This window comes from Hippocampus zosterae, chromosome 15 (genome assembly GCF_025434085.1).
Source record: "Hippocampus zosterae strain Florida chromosome 15, ASM2543408v3, whole genome shotgun sequence".
In the NCBI taxonomy this organism is placed as follows: domain Eukaryota; kingdom Metazoa; phylum Chordata; class Actinopteri; order Syngnathiformes; family Syngnathidae; genus Hippocampus; species Hippocampus zosterae.
Genome location: NC_067465.1, coordinates 12,397,936 through 12,415,492, shown reverse-complemented (window position 1 = coordinate 12,415,492; position 17,557 = coordinate 12,397,936). Strand labels below are relative to the sequence as shown.

General features: G+C 43.0%; 1 protein-coding gene across 6 annotated transcripts in view; it reads left to right on the top strand.

Moving 5' to 3' along the window:
- LOC127616298 (zinc finger protein 521) overlaps nucleotides 1-5,329 on the top strand; it is a 127,427-nt gene extending 122,098 nt beyond the window's left edge. For all 6 annotated transcript variants that reach the window (XM_052087813.1, XM_052087812.1, XM_052087809.1 and 3 more), the window contains one exon: nucleotides 4,097-5,329. In XM_052087813.1, coding sequence (XP_051943773.1) covers nucleotides 4,097-4,126 — 30 coding nt within the window. In that variant the 3' untranslated portion in view covers nucleotides 4,127-5,329. The remainder of the gene's footprint in view (nucleotides 1-4,096) is intronic.
- Nucleotides 5,330-17,557: the final 12,228 nt, after the last annotated feature.

Genomic DNA, 17,557 nt, shown 5'->3' with positions numbered 1-17,557 from the left:
TGCCCATCTTGATGTCTTGGGGAAGCGCTTTGGTGATTGAAGCAAAATCTAATTTTGGCCTCTGTGTGTGTGTGTTTGTGAGGGTGGGGGGGTTCTTTTTTAAGCGCAAACTTCCAGCAGGTGGTTGAAAAGTGTGGAGGAGGAGATTAAGGTTTGCGGGGGACGGCCCTGCTTCCGGGGGAATAGGACGCCATCGAAGGAGGGCGTTGAGATGAGCGCTAAAAGGCTTAATGGAGGCCATCTAATCCTAAATTGCAGTCATTCTGGTGTGACACCATTAGTGACAGCCTGCCTGGACGTTTTTTAATTTTTGCTCCGTTCACATCTATTTTGCGTGCTTGAACTCACGTTGGGCTCTCGGAGAAAAAAAGTCAACGGTAACTCTCCGTCACTCACGATAGCGAGTTGAGCGTCCGCGGAGATGACGGTATCGTTTTCATTTGCAGTCTTTCAACAACACCCGTCACCCCACCCCCACCCCCATTTCCCTTTAGTCTGCATGGTTGCCACTGAAGTCTTTTAACACCGTCCTTGAGAAAGCCCTCAGTGAGGGAAATAGTGGCGTGTCTGAGGAAAAGGTAGGAATGCGATGTGTGCGCGTATGTGTGTGTGTGCGTGTGTCAGACAAAGCTGGCACACGCAGTGATGATGGTGGAGGGGGTAGGAGCTGTTCCCCAGAGGGGTTATTTTCCCCTCTAATAGCTGTTACGAGCCCTACATTATATCCAAGGAGCTGCGTTCCTTTGGGGTCCGCGCACATGCACACACACGCGCGCCGAGGCGCACGCGCAAATGTTCTGTCGGTTTCCCTCCCTCCACACATGCACACCGAACAGGCGCACATACACGTGGAGCCCGGGCCGCTTTGCTCTCTCCGTGTCAATATCCTGCCATTTGAAGTCACGTACTGCAGGGGCTTCTGGGAGCAGTCGGGGAGTCAGGCTGACGGGTAATGGGCCGCATTCATTAAGAAGGTTGCCGCGCTCCTGTCCCTCCGCGGCAACACCAAGGATGTCTTCACCGGAGGGGAGGGGGAAAAGGGAAAGCGGAAGGGGGGTTGGTGGGGGGGGGGGGGGGGTCTTGTGGGAGCATCCCAAGGGGAGTTTCCTCCCAGACTCACTTAAAGGAGCTTTATTTCTGCAAGAAAGCAAGCCGAGAAGTCAGTCCGCAGTCGTCTTTTTAAGAAAAATCTGAGTGAGGGAGGGGTGTGCTCTACAGGGGGGAGGTCTGGGAGTGAGGGGGGTGGGGGGGTCACTCTCCCTGCTCCCCCCGTCAAAGTGCTTATTACCCCACCTGTCGGGGGGTAATCGCCGCAACTGAAGGGAAAGCCGTGGAGGTGTTTAAACGCTTCATCTGGAGGTAGACGGAAGGCTAAAGAGGGAGGGAAAGCATTGCAACGGGGGTTAATAGTCGCTCACTGGTGATGCCCAAAAGGGTTGTGAATGACAGCGTGGAAGGGGAGTGATTCACAATACCACCTCCAAAATAGTTACACCCTTTTTCTTGCTCTAAAATACAATGAGAAACCATGATTAGCCCCCCGAGCAGCAGCCAGCATCGTCATTCCGAATCACATTTTTTGCTGCCCTCACTCAACATGCTCAATAACTCAGACATTTGAGCAAGAAGCATACGCCCGCACGCCCGCGCACACACACGCACACACAAATGTATGCACACGCACGCACACAAAACTCACTCACCTTGAAAAATATCACCAAAATCAAGTTTCACGAATCAAAATGAAATTGGGTTGACTTGCCTCAGAAGCCACGCGTAAAATTAAACAGGAAGTCTGGGAAAATTCTACAACTGATATGAATACTCGATAGATGGGTGATGCTAATTTGCAACGTGTTTTTTTTCTCCTTTACTTTTGCCGTCTGATATGAGTGGGGGACAGGACACATGGCATCAAAGTTCGATCTTTGTGAGGCTTCACCATGAAAATGAGGGTGTCAAGGTCCTGTCATTGGTTGTTAGTAATAATGGCGGTACAGTACTATTTTGTTGGTATTAGCTGCATTGTTCCAACAAGTCACTGTAGCTCACTTTATTAGGTACACTTACACTGTACGGGATGCACAACGGCATCCTGTACAAGAGCTCAATTTTTTTTTTAATGGTGTCTTTACAGTGCAGTGATAGGAACACTCCATTTTGTTGGACAATGTCAAAAAATGTATTCATTTCTCATTTTGTTTACCACAAAAAAAAGACAGTAGTAATATAACTCTACTATGAGTATGATTTTAGTACTGTTTCTAAACCTACTGTTATTGGGGTTACATTTCAACATATTCGCCACAAGTCCAACAATTAATATTGACATCTACGTGTCAGTTAATGAACAAAAGCAAGCCCGTAACCTATTTAGGGTCATAAATTGAAAGACTTTTATCAGGCAACCAAATATTACAAAAATTTGTCAGTATCATGCAATGCATTACCGCACTGCATAATGAATCAAAACTCATGATTGTTATCTTTGTTTATAATAAAGTGGCCGGTAAGCGTGAATACTTGTGTACAATAATTATGAACCCACTAGTCTGCTTGCACTGGCTGTGACGGCTTGTGTATGTGCGTGCGTGTGTGTGTGTGTGTGTTTGTGTGTGTGTGACAGGTGTGTCTAAGTCCATGCCAGTCGACACGAGTCCAAGGCCGTGTTTTAAAGTGAGCGCAGCAAGTGGGGCATGTAGTTTGCATTAAAGGGATTAGCAGTCACTTCAAAAGATGACCTGGATTCTGCCCACCAGGGACACCAGTTACACACCCCCTGGTCCAGGCTCCCTTTAAAGAACCTGGCACAGCTGCCCCACTACAGCCACTCTACAATGATCTGCAGCGTGTGTGTGTGTGTGCGTGTGTGTGTGTGTGTGTGTGTGTGTGCGTGTGTGTGTGTGTGTGTATCTTAATGAATGTGGATGAAACCACAAAAACAAAGTCAACCTTTTGCAGCATTACATATGTACAAAAATGCTGCTGTTAACTTTGGTAGTGCTGTGGGTTTTTTGGGGAGGGTTGTTTTTTTTTCCGTAATAGCAGATATTGATTCGATAGCAACCCAGGTTAAATAAATAAGACTTTTGTCCGTTGTGCCAGTGCCTCGTTATGGGGGGGGGGGGTCGTGTTGTGGGGGGTTATCTGTCAGAGCTGTTGTGCTTTGGTGTCCGAAGCGGGTTTTAGCGAGCTTAATCTCGGCATCCAGAGGGTATCGATCTGCGAGTGCGCATGTCTGACTCAGGCAAGTTAATTGGAATGGGGATAATGAAAGCTTGATGGTGATGATGTTGAAATGTCAAGGTAATCGAAGCATGGCATGTCGCTGTAGACTACGATGTGGACAAAAAGAGCGCCATATTTGTGTGTTGTTTGTTAGTTTGCAGGCTCAGTGGGGACGACAGGGTACTTACGAGATTATCAGTGCCATGACGATGAAAAGTGAAATTAGCTTTATTGAGGTCAGCACTGAAATTAAAACACAATACAAGACAACGTTATACTGCGCATTTCAAAACAGACGCTTCTCTGACCAAGCACTTTACAAATAACACAAAATAACAATCATAAAACAAAGTGAAAACACTCAATTAAAATACAAATTAATGATACCAGAAAACAAGAACAGTGTCATTCTCATGCTGGATTGAAACTAAAAAAACTCAAGAATGAAAATGTTTCTTCTAAGGAGTTTTGAAGGGCTTATCTAACAGAAGGTCCTACCAGATGGAAGGACTGGCGAGGAGAAGCAAGACCATGAGTTAAAGGCAAATGAAATAATCCTAAAATAAACTGTAAACCAGAATTAGGGTTATACGCTCCCTCTTACGAGCTCCAGTTAGGAGGCGAGCAACAGCATTTTGGACCAACTGGAGACCCTTGAGGGAGGACTGGCTGACTGCAAAAATGATCCTCATCCCAAAAGCGCCAGTCTAATCTATTTTCAGAGGTTTATAGACCTCAGATTTGTTCATCTTCTCAAAGGAAGGGAAATTGGTCACATTTAGTCCCACTGTTGATATGTATGCAGCCCTGTTTAATAGTTCAGAGAAACAGCATTCACCATTCAACATTTCCTTGTGTGTCCTTGCAGAACCACACGTTGACTCAGCACACCAGCTAACCCGGCCCTGCCGAGCACCGCCGACGACCAAATGGGGAACGTGACGCTGAGAATACAGCCGGAGCGCCAATTACGGCCACTGCACCGTCCCGCTCGTTGTCTCGCTTAAAGGATTCAGCTGCGTGGCGAGGAAGCGACGCCACTGTGAGGAAGGGAGAGAAAAAAAATGTAAGCGAGAAAATATGAGCGGGGACTTTATGGGGATGTGGGGGGCCCATGAAATGACATTGCCCATTGTTTACCCTTGCTTGTACATAGAGTTCTTCATGTGTTGCTTAACTACAACTATCTTGCAATCTTATACAGTATTTGCCAATGTACAGTTTAACATGTTTGTCTGTAAAAAAAAAAAAAAAAGAAAGAAAGAAAAAGTATGTCAATCAGCTTCAATTGGGCTTCAAAAAGGTGAAATGGGTTTAGCGGAATGTCGCTCCGCATCCCGCGTCAGTCATGAGGATGAAGAGAAGACAGCGTCTTCTTAAGAGGCAAAGCGGGACATTATCCTGACATATGCAAATGCAGGGACTCACATTTGGGGAAGGTGAAGTCTTCTTGACCATGGTGGACTGCTGAACAGAGACGTGAAAAAAAATCCCATGTGGCTCCAAGAGCAAGGGGAAGTCTCCAGCCCGCTGACTCAACCTGTACATTTTTATTCTTGATGTTTACTGCTCATTGAAGCCTGGAGATGACTGGAAAATGTTTTTTCTGTTTTCTTATCTCAACGTTTTTGTTCACCAAGGGAGCAAGAATCAATTGAAATGTTGTGCTTATGACAAGAAAAATAGTTTCATCCTGTGTTGGGGATGTGCTCTACTTTGACCCTGGCCCTCCTGGAGAGTGGCCAACATCGTTCATACCCCGCCCCCCGTCTTCTTTGCAGTGTTTCATTGCCCTCCGCTCCAGCTGGAAGCCGCCGTGGCAACACACGTTAAAAAACAACAACATTCGGTTGTGTAAATGTTTTGCATTCATTGAACTGAGATGCACTTTTATATGAAACTTTAATGTTTTGACATTTTGACTCAAGAATCGTTCGTACGCCGTTTACAGGAAATCTCCAGCTAAATCCCCCCGCAGCAAGAGGACAGTTATTGCCAATGTTACTCAAAAGTATTGTACAAATATGGAGCTCTGTATTTCAGCAGAGCTCATTTTTTTGTGTTGCACATGTGATGGAAATATTAAAAAGTATGAGTAAAATGCATTGGGGTTTTTTTTGTTTATTAGCATAGTTCATCAGGTTATGATGACATTAATTTGGTTATTTGAAATAACGAACAATGGTATTCGTTCTGACTGAGTGAAGATGTGGTGTTTTGTCCCAGCATAAAGTTATTCAGTGGAATGTTTCAAATGTTTTAAGGGTATTACTTATTCCTAAAAAAAGACAATTATGAATGAAGGGTTTGTTGGAGCAAACAATTGATTGGAACCGGCCATGAATCTTTGTTGTTTACGTTCGCCTGCAGCACTTTGAGGTCAGAACTGGGACAGTATAAATCAGGGGTGTCAAACTCATTTCATATTGTAGGCCGCATATGGCCTCGGTAGAAGTCAAGTGGACCCAATATTTAAATTATACCATACTCTGTTAGAAATAACCAAAATATCATGTCTTTCCTTTGTTTTGGTATAGTGAAGCACAAGAACATTCAGAAAATGTTGAAATTTAATGAACATATCTTTTACAAAACATTTCATGAAACACCTTAGATTTCCTTAGACAAATGTGCAATTTACTTTTAGCATTCACATATATGTATTGCAACTGATCCCAGTGATTGTACAAAGTAATTGGTATGAAAAATATAGTCATGCATTTTAAGATTAAATGAGATTTATAAAGAAAGGATTAAAAAAAACATTTACACATGTGCAAATAAAATCAAAATTCAATCCCTGCCTACACTTTACAAACTAAAGAGAAAACAGCGTGCTTCCTAGCGGATAATATCTAAATTGCATTTTATTAAAATATTCATTCTGTGTCTTTTATACATTTTTTTCATTTTTAAATTATTCTGTGGGCCCAATCGAACCTCCTCGGGGATGGTTCTGGCCTGTGGGCCGTATATTTGAAACCACTGGTATAAATTGAATGATGATTTCCCACTTTCATCGAATGCAGCATTAATGACGTCATGGGTTTTCCGTCCTCTGATTGGCTTAGCTACGTTTATCTCTGGTTGGTCGATATTAAGATGTGCAAAATATATATATTTTTTTTTAAGTGGTATTTTTCAAGAAAAACTGGATTTCATGAGGCCTGGTCAACGCACACCGCCGCTGACTGGCTTGATTCAACACGGAAATTAAAGTATGGGCCACTGTCAGAGCAGTGTGTATGAGCGCTAAAGCTAGCTTACGCAGATGAGCAGGAGCAAAGAGAGAAAGCCTGCTGCAACTGCATCCGCAAATCTGGTGAGTAAGACATATTTTATTTAAGTTTCAATATTGATGATGTAATGGAAGTTGAAGGTAATCCACAAATAGGTGAAATGCCTCTGTCTCTTCTTGAATGCCACGCATAGCTATACAGCGTTTATGTGGATTAGGTCACTGAAATACCCCCACTGACTACCCGCCGCTGTTGTTATTTTGTGCGATAAAATCGCACTTACGCTAAATAAATGAAAGCTCACGGTACGATGCATTGCTGTTCTACCCCAGTGGAAACCACAATAATAAACATTTTTGTTAAATTAATAACGCCTGAGCATTATTATCTGTCATAAAAGCCGAATGTTTGATGCAGCTTTTGTATTACTTCTCATTAGATGTGGCATAAAAATCCTTGAACGCATAGGTATGTCTTTGGTGCCATGGAAAAGGTGCAAAAACTTCCACCGGTGTCCAATAATTTGTCCCTTGGGAGACATTAGTGAAAGGGACACAAATGGTTTCCTATTTGAACATTATTTTTTGACAGTTTGGGGCCCCACAAGGTTGCTCGCCATGTACATCGTCTATAAATACGTGTACTTGCAATTAACCTATCAGGCAAGACCTATGACAGCATGAACGCAATTATCAAAAAAAAAAAAAGTAGCTCTTTTTCCCTGATATTAAAGTGCTTTATATTTCCCCGCTGCTCCCTGGTGTATCTGGCTAACGAACATCTGAGCTTCTTGAGGGAGGTCTGCGTTATTAATGACTCCATTACCCATCACCCTATGCGGTCCCATTGCACACAGACACACACCCTCATTCTCGCTCTATTTAGGGAGCCGCCAACACTGCAGGAGACCCAGAAAAGGATTTGCAGAACGGGATGAAACAGACAACATCTGTCCGTCACCTCTGACGATTCATCAAAGGTGATCCTTCAACGGCATTTAGTCGAGCTTTCGCTGTTTTTTTTCTCCCCCAAAAGCTTGTCACTTCTGAAGCTACAATGACAAATGATGTTTCCCTTCCACTCATCTGCCACCGAAAAATGGGTACACCAGTACAATTAAATGACATTTAACATGAAAAAATCAAAAAGGATAAGTAGGGCCGAAAGATTATCCAAAAATTTTGGGAAATAATATATATATATAAAATCAGGTTCTCATAAAAAAACACTGTAATGCATCATTCCACACAGACTTATACATTTCAAGTGTTAGTTCATTTTAGTTTGGATGATTATATCTGAAAACTCATTTAAAAGACTACATTTGCTATCCCCAAAAATTATAAGACTACACAAAGAAAGGAGTTTTAAAAATGTTGGCCAAATGATAAGTATAAACCTGAAAAGTATGTACATTTACAGCACCGAGTACTTAGTTGAGGCTCCTTTTGCCTGAATTACTGCAGCAATGCGACGTGGCATGGAGTCGATCGGTGTGTTTTCTTTTAAATTTTGTCATTGTATTTTTTCCTTTTTGTCTGTTCTAATTCCATTTAGATTTTTGTACTGGTATTGCATTGTTGCCTCTTTGTCTGAAACCACCGTGTATTCATGTTTCATTTATGTCTGAAAGTTGTAATTTCCAACACAACCCAAATGTCTTCTGTTGAGAGCTTGAACACCCCTCAATTCAAATCAAAAGATGGTCGATTCCAGGTTGATGAACCGCCTTACTGAAAGCAAGCCACGCCATCCATTTAACAACTTTGCTAGCATGTCCGGGTGCCAAACACTTTTAATAAGCTTCAAGGGCATTCGATCGGGTCCAGAACTTTGCTTTGCCAAAGACGGACTGGCCCATATCATCCATTACATTAAATTGGGTGGCAGCCTCCAGCTCATATTTATGATTTAATTAAATTCACTTGTGAGGCGTTTCAGAACCACTGTGGTCTCTCTCTTAATGCCAGCCTAATCGTGCGCGCACACACACACACACACACACACATATGCGCGCGCGCTCACAAGTGCAAGAGTTGCCTTTCTGATGCGCGCCAAAGTGTGAGACTTTGTGGGCGCTTTGGCAGGAGCGTTCTCGGGGGCTCGTTTAAAGCGATATAATTACACAGCCCCCCAGTATTCTTCCATCAGAAAGCAGCAGAACGGATGGCTCGTTCAGAGATAACTTAAAACCTCGACGGTGTTGTGGCGCAAATGCCGGCAAAGAGCCGAGCCAGCTTTTTGTTGGAACCGGACTCTTTGAGGCAGATGTTACAGAGGAGCTGCAATGTGCAGGTTGTTTGTGAGTTGTTTTATTTTGTTTAGTTCAGTTTTTTTTTGTATATAGTCACGTTTGAAAACCGAGATTTGACTGTACTAACCTAAACAGAGGCCCCGACACACACAAAAAGCCTCAGATTAATTGAAATTGTGAAGAAAATGCACCTTCTCAAACAAATCTTCCTTATACACGCTGTGCCGAAATAATATTTTTTTTTCCATTCCCTTCAGGATTCATGATCACATCTAAATTGTCCACTGCTAACCAAAACAGCAGCACTGAAGCATATATGCTGTCTCGGATTAATCAAAAGTGTGTGTGTGTGTGTGTGTGTGTGTGTGTGTGTGTGTGTGTGTGTGTGTGTGTGTCGCAAACAAGTTTCTCGTGCACCATTTAAAGTTATCTTATGTGGAGACAGATGTCTTTAATGTTGTTAATTTATTGTTTATTGTTGTAGATATGATGTTTGCTCCATGTACAGCACTAAGTTGTTTTAAAGTGCCATATAAATACAATTGAGTTGAGTCTTTAAATAGATTGTGCGCATGATTGCATCTCTCTTTATTTTCACGGTCCTACATAATAGTCCTTTTCGTTTTGTTTTCAAACTGCGCTTTAACTTGACATAAATTGTAATCTGCCCTCCCCCTCCCCAGGGAGAAATCTCATTGATAAATAGCCAACCTCTTCTGCAGTTGAGTAAGTAAGCCAATACTCGTGCAAATGCACGATGCTGTCGCTCTGCTTGGGTGTCAAAATGTAGCTGGGTGCAAACTCCACATTGTTAGGCGGCACATTCCTCCTACTGAAGGAGACCTCGAAGACCTCTTATGGCATTCAATATGGGCGCCCGAGCGTGAGATCCACATCCATTTGGCCGGCAGATCCGCTGGGAGTGTTGGGGGGGGGTAACCCAATCTCTCACAGCGCCACTCCACATCCACAGAGCCATCTTTTTCGCAGCCGAACTGTGTCAGCAAAATGGACGCCACCAACTTAGCATTCGAGGGTTTGTTTGTTGTTGCATGTGTGTATCCAAGGTAACCTACTTTTTTTACTTGTGTCCACACATTGCAAATGCAGAAATTGTAATCGTGGCAAAAAATAGACACCTAGCGAGATTTTATTTTTAATTTTTATTATTCTGTAACTCTGCTAAAACCAGTCATAACATGTATGTATTTTTTAAAACAATTTTATCCCCACACCCCCAGTAAGTGTGGGTCCAAATTTCATGTACTGTAGCATCTAACAATGAAATATTAACCAGCTGAGGCTTAAAAAAACAAAACAAAACAAAAAAGAAACTTGCTGCAACTCTGCTCTGATGAGGCCAGGACAAGGAATTTAACAAGAGGGTTTTAGGATCAATAATGTAGAATACGCTCGCTGTATCCAGCTAGAAATGGAAAACGTAATAAACCTGCCAGAGAGGAAGGAGATCATGTTGAGATCCACAACATTGTTTCGCTGGACTGTTGTTCAAATTTCTAGGGTGTGTGGGTGCGTGTGCGTGTCTGTGTGTGTGTGTGTCTGTGTGTGAGATTATGCAGCGCTCTTCAGAAGTGTTAACGAATCAGCGTGGGTGTTGATGAGCTTGTGTTTATTTATGGAACACATCTAATGAAATTGTCAGTCAATAGCACCAAGTGTCGTATTTTTTTAACGTGAAATTATTCAATTCGAACGTTGTTTTTTTTTTCTCCCTGGCTCAAATTGTGGATCCTGCGCTAAAATTTAGGAACTAAAAAACTCAACTATTCACTCTTTTTGTGCTCAGGCCAAAGAAATCAAAGTATTGCTTTTAGTGTGATTTGTGGGAATCAATGAACTATACTGAAGTGAGTGAAGGAGCTTTATTTAGACAACAATTGAACTTTCCCACCATGTTGTGGCATCTTTTTTCTCACATCAGGGCTCAATCTCTGGAACTTTTACAACAAAAAAATTGTTTTTATGTGCGGTCATTTTTTTTTCTTTTCTGACTTATCGTATCAATCATAACATCTTGTTGTATTTTTCAGTATTCAATTTTTAAAAATATTTCCTGACTAAATTTCAACGTTGGCGCACCCCAAAAGATGGTCCCCAAATGACACATTTTACAACAGTGGCCTGTTGTCATCCAGTTGTAAAATGTTAACTAAACATGATGCTTTGCATTTCTGTAGCAGAAAGGAATCATACATTAATTTTGTGTTCCAGAATCACACAGTGGGGAGGAAGGGCCTATGTCATATCAAAGCAGAGGCTCAGTTGTTGTAAAGCAATCTTTTTTTGAAATTTAAGAAGCACTTTTGCAAATCAATGATTTAATTTGAGAAACAACTTTCTAATGTAGCTTTTGCAGGTTAATCCCAGGGACCTGGAGTAGGGGTTTTATGACTAAAGATAAAAACATACAGAATGAGCAATTGTTTTCCTTTTTATATAAATCTGTATTTTTTTTTCTCTTGTCAATAGTACTAAATTGTATTTTCTCATCAAAAAATCCTTCCGGTTGATGTGGAGCACAATGGAGCGTGACTCATTTCCGGTCCCGTTAAAATAGGTGTTTAGCAGTATTTTCTCTCCCGGTACCTCGTACATTGCCTGCTATTTTGCTCTCCCAAGCTGGATTCGTTCCACTTTAACGCAGTTCCAGCCTCTTTGAAAAATGTACATGATGAACCAAGCATTTAATTCCAGTGCTTGACGATGACATATCTTGGCAAAGAGCATAGCTTCTTCTCATCACACCTTCGTGAGAACGATACCTTTCAGAGCTGAAGTGTTGCTTATTCGCCGCCATGGAGGCGTTTCCCGACTCAGGAGAGAATTGGCATGCGTGCTAGTCACATGAGTAAACAGCCGAAGCTTGTTGGTAACAATGCTCACTGAATGAAAGTTTTATGAGCTAACTGGTGTCTCGTATGTTTTTGTGCAACCTGAGGTTTCACTTGATCAAAGTCCCTTGTTTTTTTTGTTGGTTTTTTTTGGTGATGTTGCATTCCAGCCTTCCACGCACTCCACTTCTCACTTCGTCTGTCTCAATCGCACCCTTTAATTCCGAGCTTCCCATTCATCCCCACCATCTTTTTTTTTTCATCCTTTACCCTTAGCAGCCCCTCTTCACCCAACCGTGTCTACCTCCGTGCGCCCCCCCCCCTTTGCATCTCTTGTATTGTAAACATCTCACAAAAGCATGACAAGGTCTCTGCTCATGTTCCCCCAGCCTCCTGCTCTGTTCTCTCAGCTATTTGTTATTGTCTCCCCGTTATCTCGCCTGTGTTTGCCTCCTTTGCGCTTTCTTTACTCAGGTTTTTTCGTCTCTCCTCAGCGCGTCAGAGAAAGGGGGGGGGAAAAACAAGCAAAAGTTAATTAAATATGGAACGAGACGTAGCAGGCATCTCTTTAAGCCATCATGTCATTAAAATGGTGTCCCAAGGAGATCCGCTTAAAAGGAGACGTGGAACAATGTCTTCTCAGTCAGATATTTATGGGCCTGGTTATGTAAACATGCCCCCTTTATTCTCTATGTATATTTCATGTAATTATCACTTTTTGTAGTGGTTCCCCCATGAGATTTTTGCAGAAGCAAGGAGGTACTAGAGGAATGTCATTAGAGGAGACGTTTGCGACAGTGCTGCTATGATGCTGTGTGGGGGGGTCTACATTGCCGTTCTGCTGAAAGCTTTTATCTATATTTGACTGCTTCATGTAAAAGTTTTGTCTGTCATTCTGCTGCCTGAATCGAATGACCAAATAGGCAGTCGCCGACCACAACATTAGGGACACCTGCGCAACCGATTGAACTAAAGTGCAGTATTTGCATCATTCCTCACAGTGGAGAGATGTGACAGCTCTGCGATTGAGTCTCATTTGAATCAGCAGGTGTGCTGCTTGAGCTTGTGACGACTCACGTTTTATCCTCCTGGCCGCGTCCATTCCCCAAAAGCTGTTCCATGTTGAAGGTGTGGACTGGCATTTCGTCTTAGAAAGTTAGTGGGGCGCCTTATAAAAGAGAGTCGCCTGGGTTCCATGTGTAGAAAGGAGAGGGAAATGCTTTGTAGGCTCCGGCACTTTGCCGCCTTGCACTCAAACATGATGTACAGTTGACACACAAGTGCCTTGTGCACTTAGCTTGCAAGGAGACGTGTTTGTGTGTGTGTGTGTGTGTGTGTGTGTGTGCGCGCGTGTGCGTGTGCGTGTGTGTGTGTGTGTGTGCGCGCGTGTGCGTGTGCGCATGCGCATGCGCGCTTCCATCTATAGATGGATCTATTAGATGGATAGATAGATACACACACACCATAAACACTGTGCGGATAGACCGGGGGTCGGCAACACGCGGCTCCAGAGCCGCATGCGGCTCTTTAGCGATATCTATTGGCTCCCTGGAGCTTTATAAAAAATGCTTGAAAATGGAAAAAGATTTTGATCGTAGGCTAATATAGCTCAAATAGATATCGATAAATATTGCAGCTCCGAAAAAGGAGAGCTGTGTTGTTGCTTTTTTAAAATGTACACTTTATTTATGCTTTTAACAGTATTGACAAACACAATCACGTCTGTGTCTGACTCCGTGCCTTCTTTCTTCTCGTTTAACTCGAGAGGCATTCAAAGACAGACTCCGAAAAACAGAAATGTATGATCACTTCACTGACACTAAGAAAAGTGAAAATAATGCATCAAAACAAAAAATCAATGAATCAATAACATAAACAATTCTGAGACAGTCCAGTCTCCTACATACATACAGCATGTGTTTCCTTCATTGTAAGTTTTATAGTTTTTTTTTTTTTTTGCGGCTCCAGACATATTTATTTATTTTTTGTCCTATTTGGCTCTTTGAACATTTTGGGGTGTCCGACCCCTGGGATAGACACACATTCCCTCACATAGAATCTGTACTCCCACAAGCGTACTGTAACAAAAATGCTCCCCTTCCATTCCATTGTTCTCAGAGTGTCTTCTACCAGAGGGTCAAGAGGCATCCAAGTAATCTAACTAGCTTCGATTTAAGCGACAATAGAAGGTCTGCCATTACCGCTTTACCCACAAGGGGCAGTAACGTCCCTTCCACAGCGCCCCTCCTATCCCCTCCTCACCGTAACCACTGAACCTACCATATTGCTATCCGGCCTGACCCCGCCGCACAGACGGCAGAAAACCCGAGCCGAGTTGTCGGCGTCGACAGCAATAACCACTGAAGAATTGCTTTTAATCAACGTCTGAAATGAGGGTGACTTGAAGCATCGCCCCATGCTGATTAAATGTAATTGTTTAATTGCCAAGTGCTGGTAACCCATCCTAAGAGGATTCTGATGGAATTATTTAATCTCTAGTCAGGAAATGCTTTGGAGGAGAAAAAAAGTGGCGAGAAAAGGGAAAGTGGAGGGGCGGGGGACCGATTTTATTTTTGAGTACTCATGAAATATGAAAGGCGCTTTGCATTAAGAGAAAGTGAAGAGCGCAATAGCTTGAGTGGGGCTCCATCCTCAAAAGTGGTCGTGCTCTGACCTGCAGCAGGAGGAGCGGTTCCGTCTGTTCACTTCAGTGCCAAATACCACAACAGATCGGTCACAGCCTTGTCGTGCGCAATGCTCGGAGTATGTCGTGTCATCCCGAAACTCACATTGGGCTCGCTCACATTTCTTTCATTTTATTTTAGGTCTGCTTTGAAGGCCGCACTGTTTATAAGATTAGACAAGGGCTGATTTCAGCATTAGGTCATTCGAACAAAGGAGTTGAGATATTCTCAAGGGGTTGTCTCACAGTCCTCCCCCTTTCCGTCTGATCGCCGGCTGCTTCTCTTCTAATGCAGCTCTATAAACTTAAAGGGCACAGGTGCTCTCCATTAGGGGCCTCGGCTCTTGGATACAGAAATCCAAGCCCCCGCCCCCAATAAAACCAGTGACTGTTAATTAGGGCTGGGGGTAGGGGGGGTCTGAAACGTAAGCATGCAGGCATGTTCACCAGATTAACACCTTTTCATCCATGTTTTTCACAGCACTCCAAAGAAAATCCCTGGGACGATTCCCAGCGTAGCCTCAGCCCGTATCCTTGCGCTGTGGCACACATGCCATGACATTTCAATCTATCATCAAAATCAATAGTGGCTCTCCCGCTGGTATAACTGCACACAGTGCAAGTGTCCCCACGCTCACCACTAAAGCCCGGCTCTCAATTGTGCTGATAAATACAGCGCTGTCATCCCTCGGGAAATGGGCCTGAGCACCCCACCGTCCCCTCGGTTTGGTCATAAGGGTGGGTCGCTCCTCACACACCCCTGACCGAGTAGCGGGGTGCAGAGGCCTGGTCCCTGCAGCTGTGCTTGTTCTCCCAGCACCTGACCAGGGGCCCAGATGTGACAATTTGAACAATGAGAGTACCTCATGGGACCCTGGCACCTGCAAAATGTAACAACACCCCCGCTATCTAACATGATGGCGTAATTACCGCTCCAGTGAGTTTACATTTGGACAAAACTCCTGGAATCTATCAAGCTGAATACAATAATTCAGCCTGCACGTTGGGGGGAAAAAATTGTGGTAAAATGAGCACAATAGCGCAGTGATTCTCAACCGCTGTGCATTTGTGTGCCGTGAAAGTGTGCAATATGCATATAACTACTGTATTGGCCCGAATAAAAGACGGCCCTTATTATAAGACGACCCCCTTTTTCAAGACTCAAGTTTGAAAAAAGACTTTTTGAACACCAAATTCATTTTTATACAGAAAATAATTACAGTCCATCTGAAACAAATGATTCTAACCATATATTTGAGAGAAAAAGCATGTTAATTTGCCTCATTCAAATCTTAATATCTGAACATTTAAATATGTGAACCATAGTGCAATCACATTCGTAAATGAATGGCTTTTTGGAATGTAAATGACATAACTTCTCCTCAGACCCACTTTACTCCAGATTGTCGCGACATTTCTCCATTTTATGTTATATCTTTGATTTATTTTCTTCTCTTTTATCTCTTACCGCTATTTTTTATTTTTCTTCTTCGTGACAGAGGTTCGCTTTAGCCTGGGGAGTCAAGTTCAGCATTCGCTTCAATGGTATCTTCCGCCATCTAGCATCGTGAATGGGTATAATGTCTAGACCCCGAATATAAGACGACCCCCACTTTTTCAGTCTTATTTCAATGCAAAAAATGCCGTCTTATATTTGGGCCAATCTGGTAATAAACCAATTATTATCATTGATCTTTACCTATGCCAGTGATCTATAGTGACAGCCCAGAATAATTAAATGCTCTTTCACTATAGGTGTTCTCAACCAAGGTTACCACTCCTACATCAGAATAATACCTTCAAAAACTGTTTTTCTGTTCTTTCAATACCGTGTTCACCTCAACAGGCCCAGACCTCACGCTGAGTAAATTAATACATGATCATCATTTTCAATATATACACCCTGCGTGACATCTTTGTTTGGCGCTTTGAGATTTTTGAAAAGCGACTCACCCCCTAAAAAAAGTGCTATGTCTCATGAAATTTGGGAAACACTCTGGCGGTCACTGATATAAAATCACGGGTCAGAGGTACCGGTTTATCAATTTATTTTTAAATTGAAATTTACGTATTGAAATTAGGCATCCAAGTGTGTATTTCTGCGAGCTGTGGCCAAGAGGTTTTCATTTGCTCATCTGCAGTCGGCGGAAGCCTTTATTTGTACTCGGGTCATGTCAGATGAAACAATTTTAAAGGACAATTATGAAGGAAGGCAGACCGAATTATAAAGGAAGGCAGAACGAGCCAAGCACCGTCAGTGTTTTGCTTTTACCGCGACAAAGGTGTCATGAAAGATCAGCTTTGAAGATGAAGCAGGGTGCTTGTTCACTACATTTTTTTAATTCTCCGAGTCTCCTTGCATGAAATTCATTGATAAACGTTGCATGCCTCAGTGCTGCTGCTTCAGTCATCTGCAGAGTTCACATTGACTCAATTGTTGACTCTAAACTGACAACATTTGACTGTTACTACCTGCTTTCAAGTGGATGAAGTATTTAGCATCTATTCACAAAATATGGTGTCATTTCAATATTATGTATTTTCTTCCCCCCGCCCCCCCCAAAAAAATCGAAAGCTCCCTTCAAGCATGATGACATTTAAAGGCTGTAGAAGTAATACAATGTTGCTTCTCCAGATGAAAAACACTAGATGCGCTTCTCATGGAAATGGATATCTTTTTCTCTCCTCTCAGGGATAATTACTTGACATAGCATGCCTGAAGCTAAAACTCAAGAAGTTGCTGCAAATACTTTTATTACTTTGCATTGAAGTGTTAATTCAAACACACTCGCTGCAGTCAGCCAGAGAGCAATTTGGGTCAACGACGCTTCGAAGCTGTGGAGCGCCCCACAACGTTGAAAGCTGCAAAGATAAATAGCGACATCTAGTGGCACCAAGAAACAAACGCACAGGCGCCTCAACACAGTTAAACGCAACAAGAACAATAGTCATAAATGTAAATATCTATCATCTTCCGTACCGCTCGATCCACACGAGGGTCGCGGGGGGTGCTGGAGCCTATCCCAGCTGTCTCCGGGCAGTAGGCGGGGGACACCCTGAATCGGTTGCCAGCCAATCGCAGGGCACACAGAGACGAACAACGATCCGCGCTCACACTCACACCTAGGGACAATTTAGAGTGTTCAATCAGCCTGCCACGCATGTTTTTGGAATGTGGGAGGAAACCGGAGCACCCGGGGAAAACCCACGCAGGCCCGGGGAGAACATGCAAACTCCACACAGGGAGGCCGGAGCTGGAATCGAATGTAAATATCTATATACAGTACATATACCGTATATG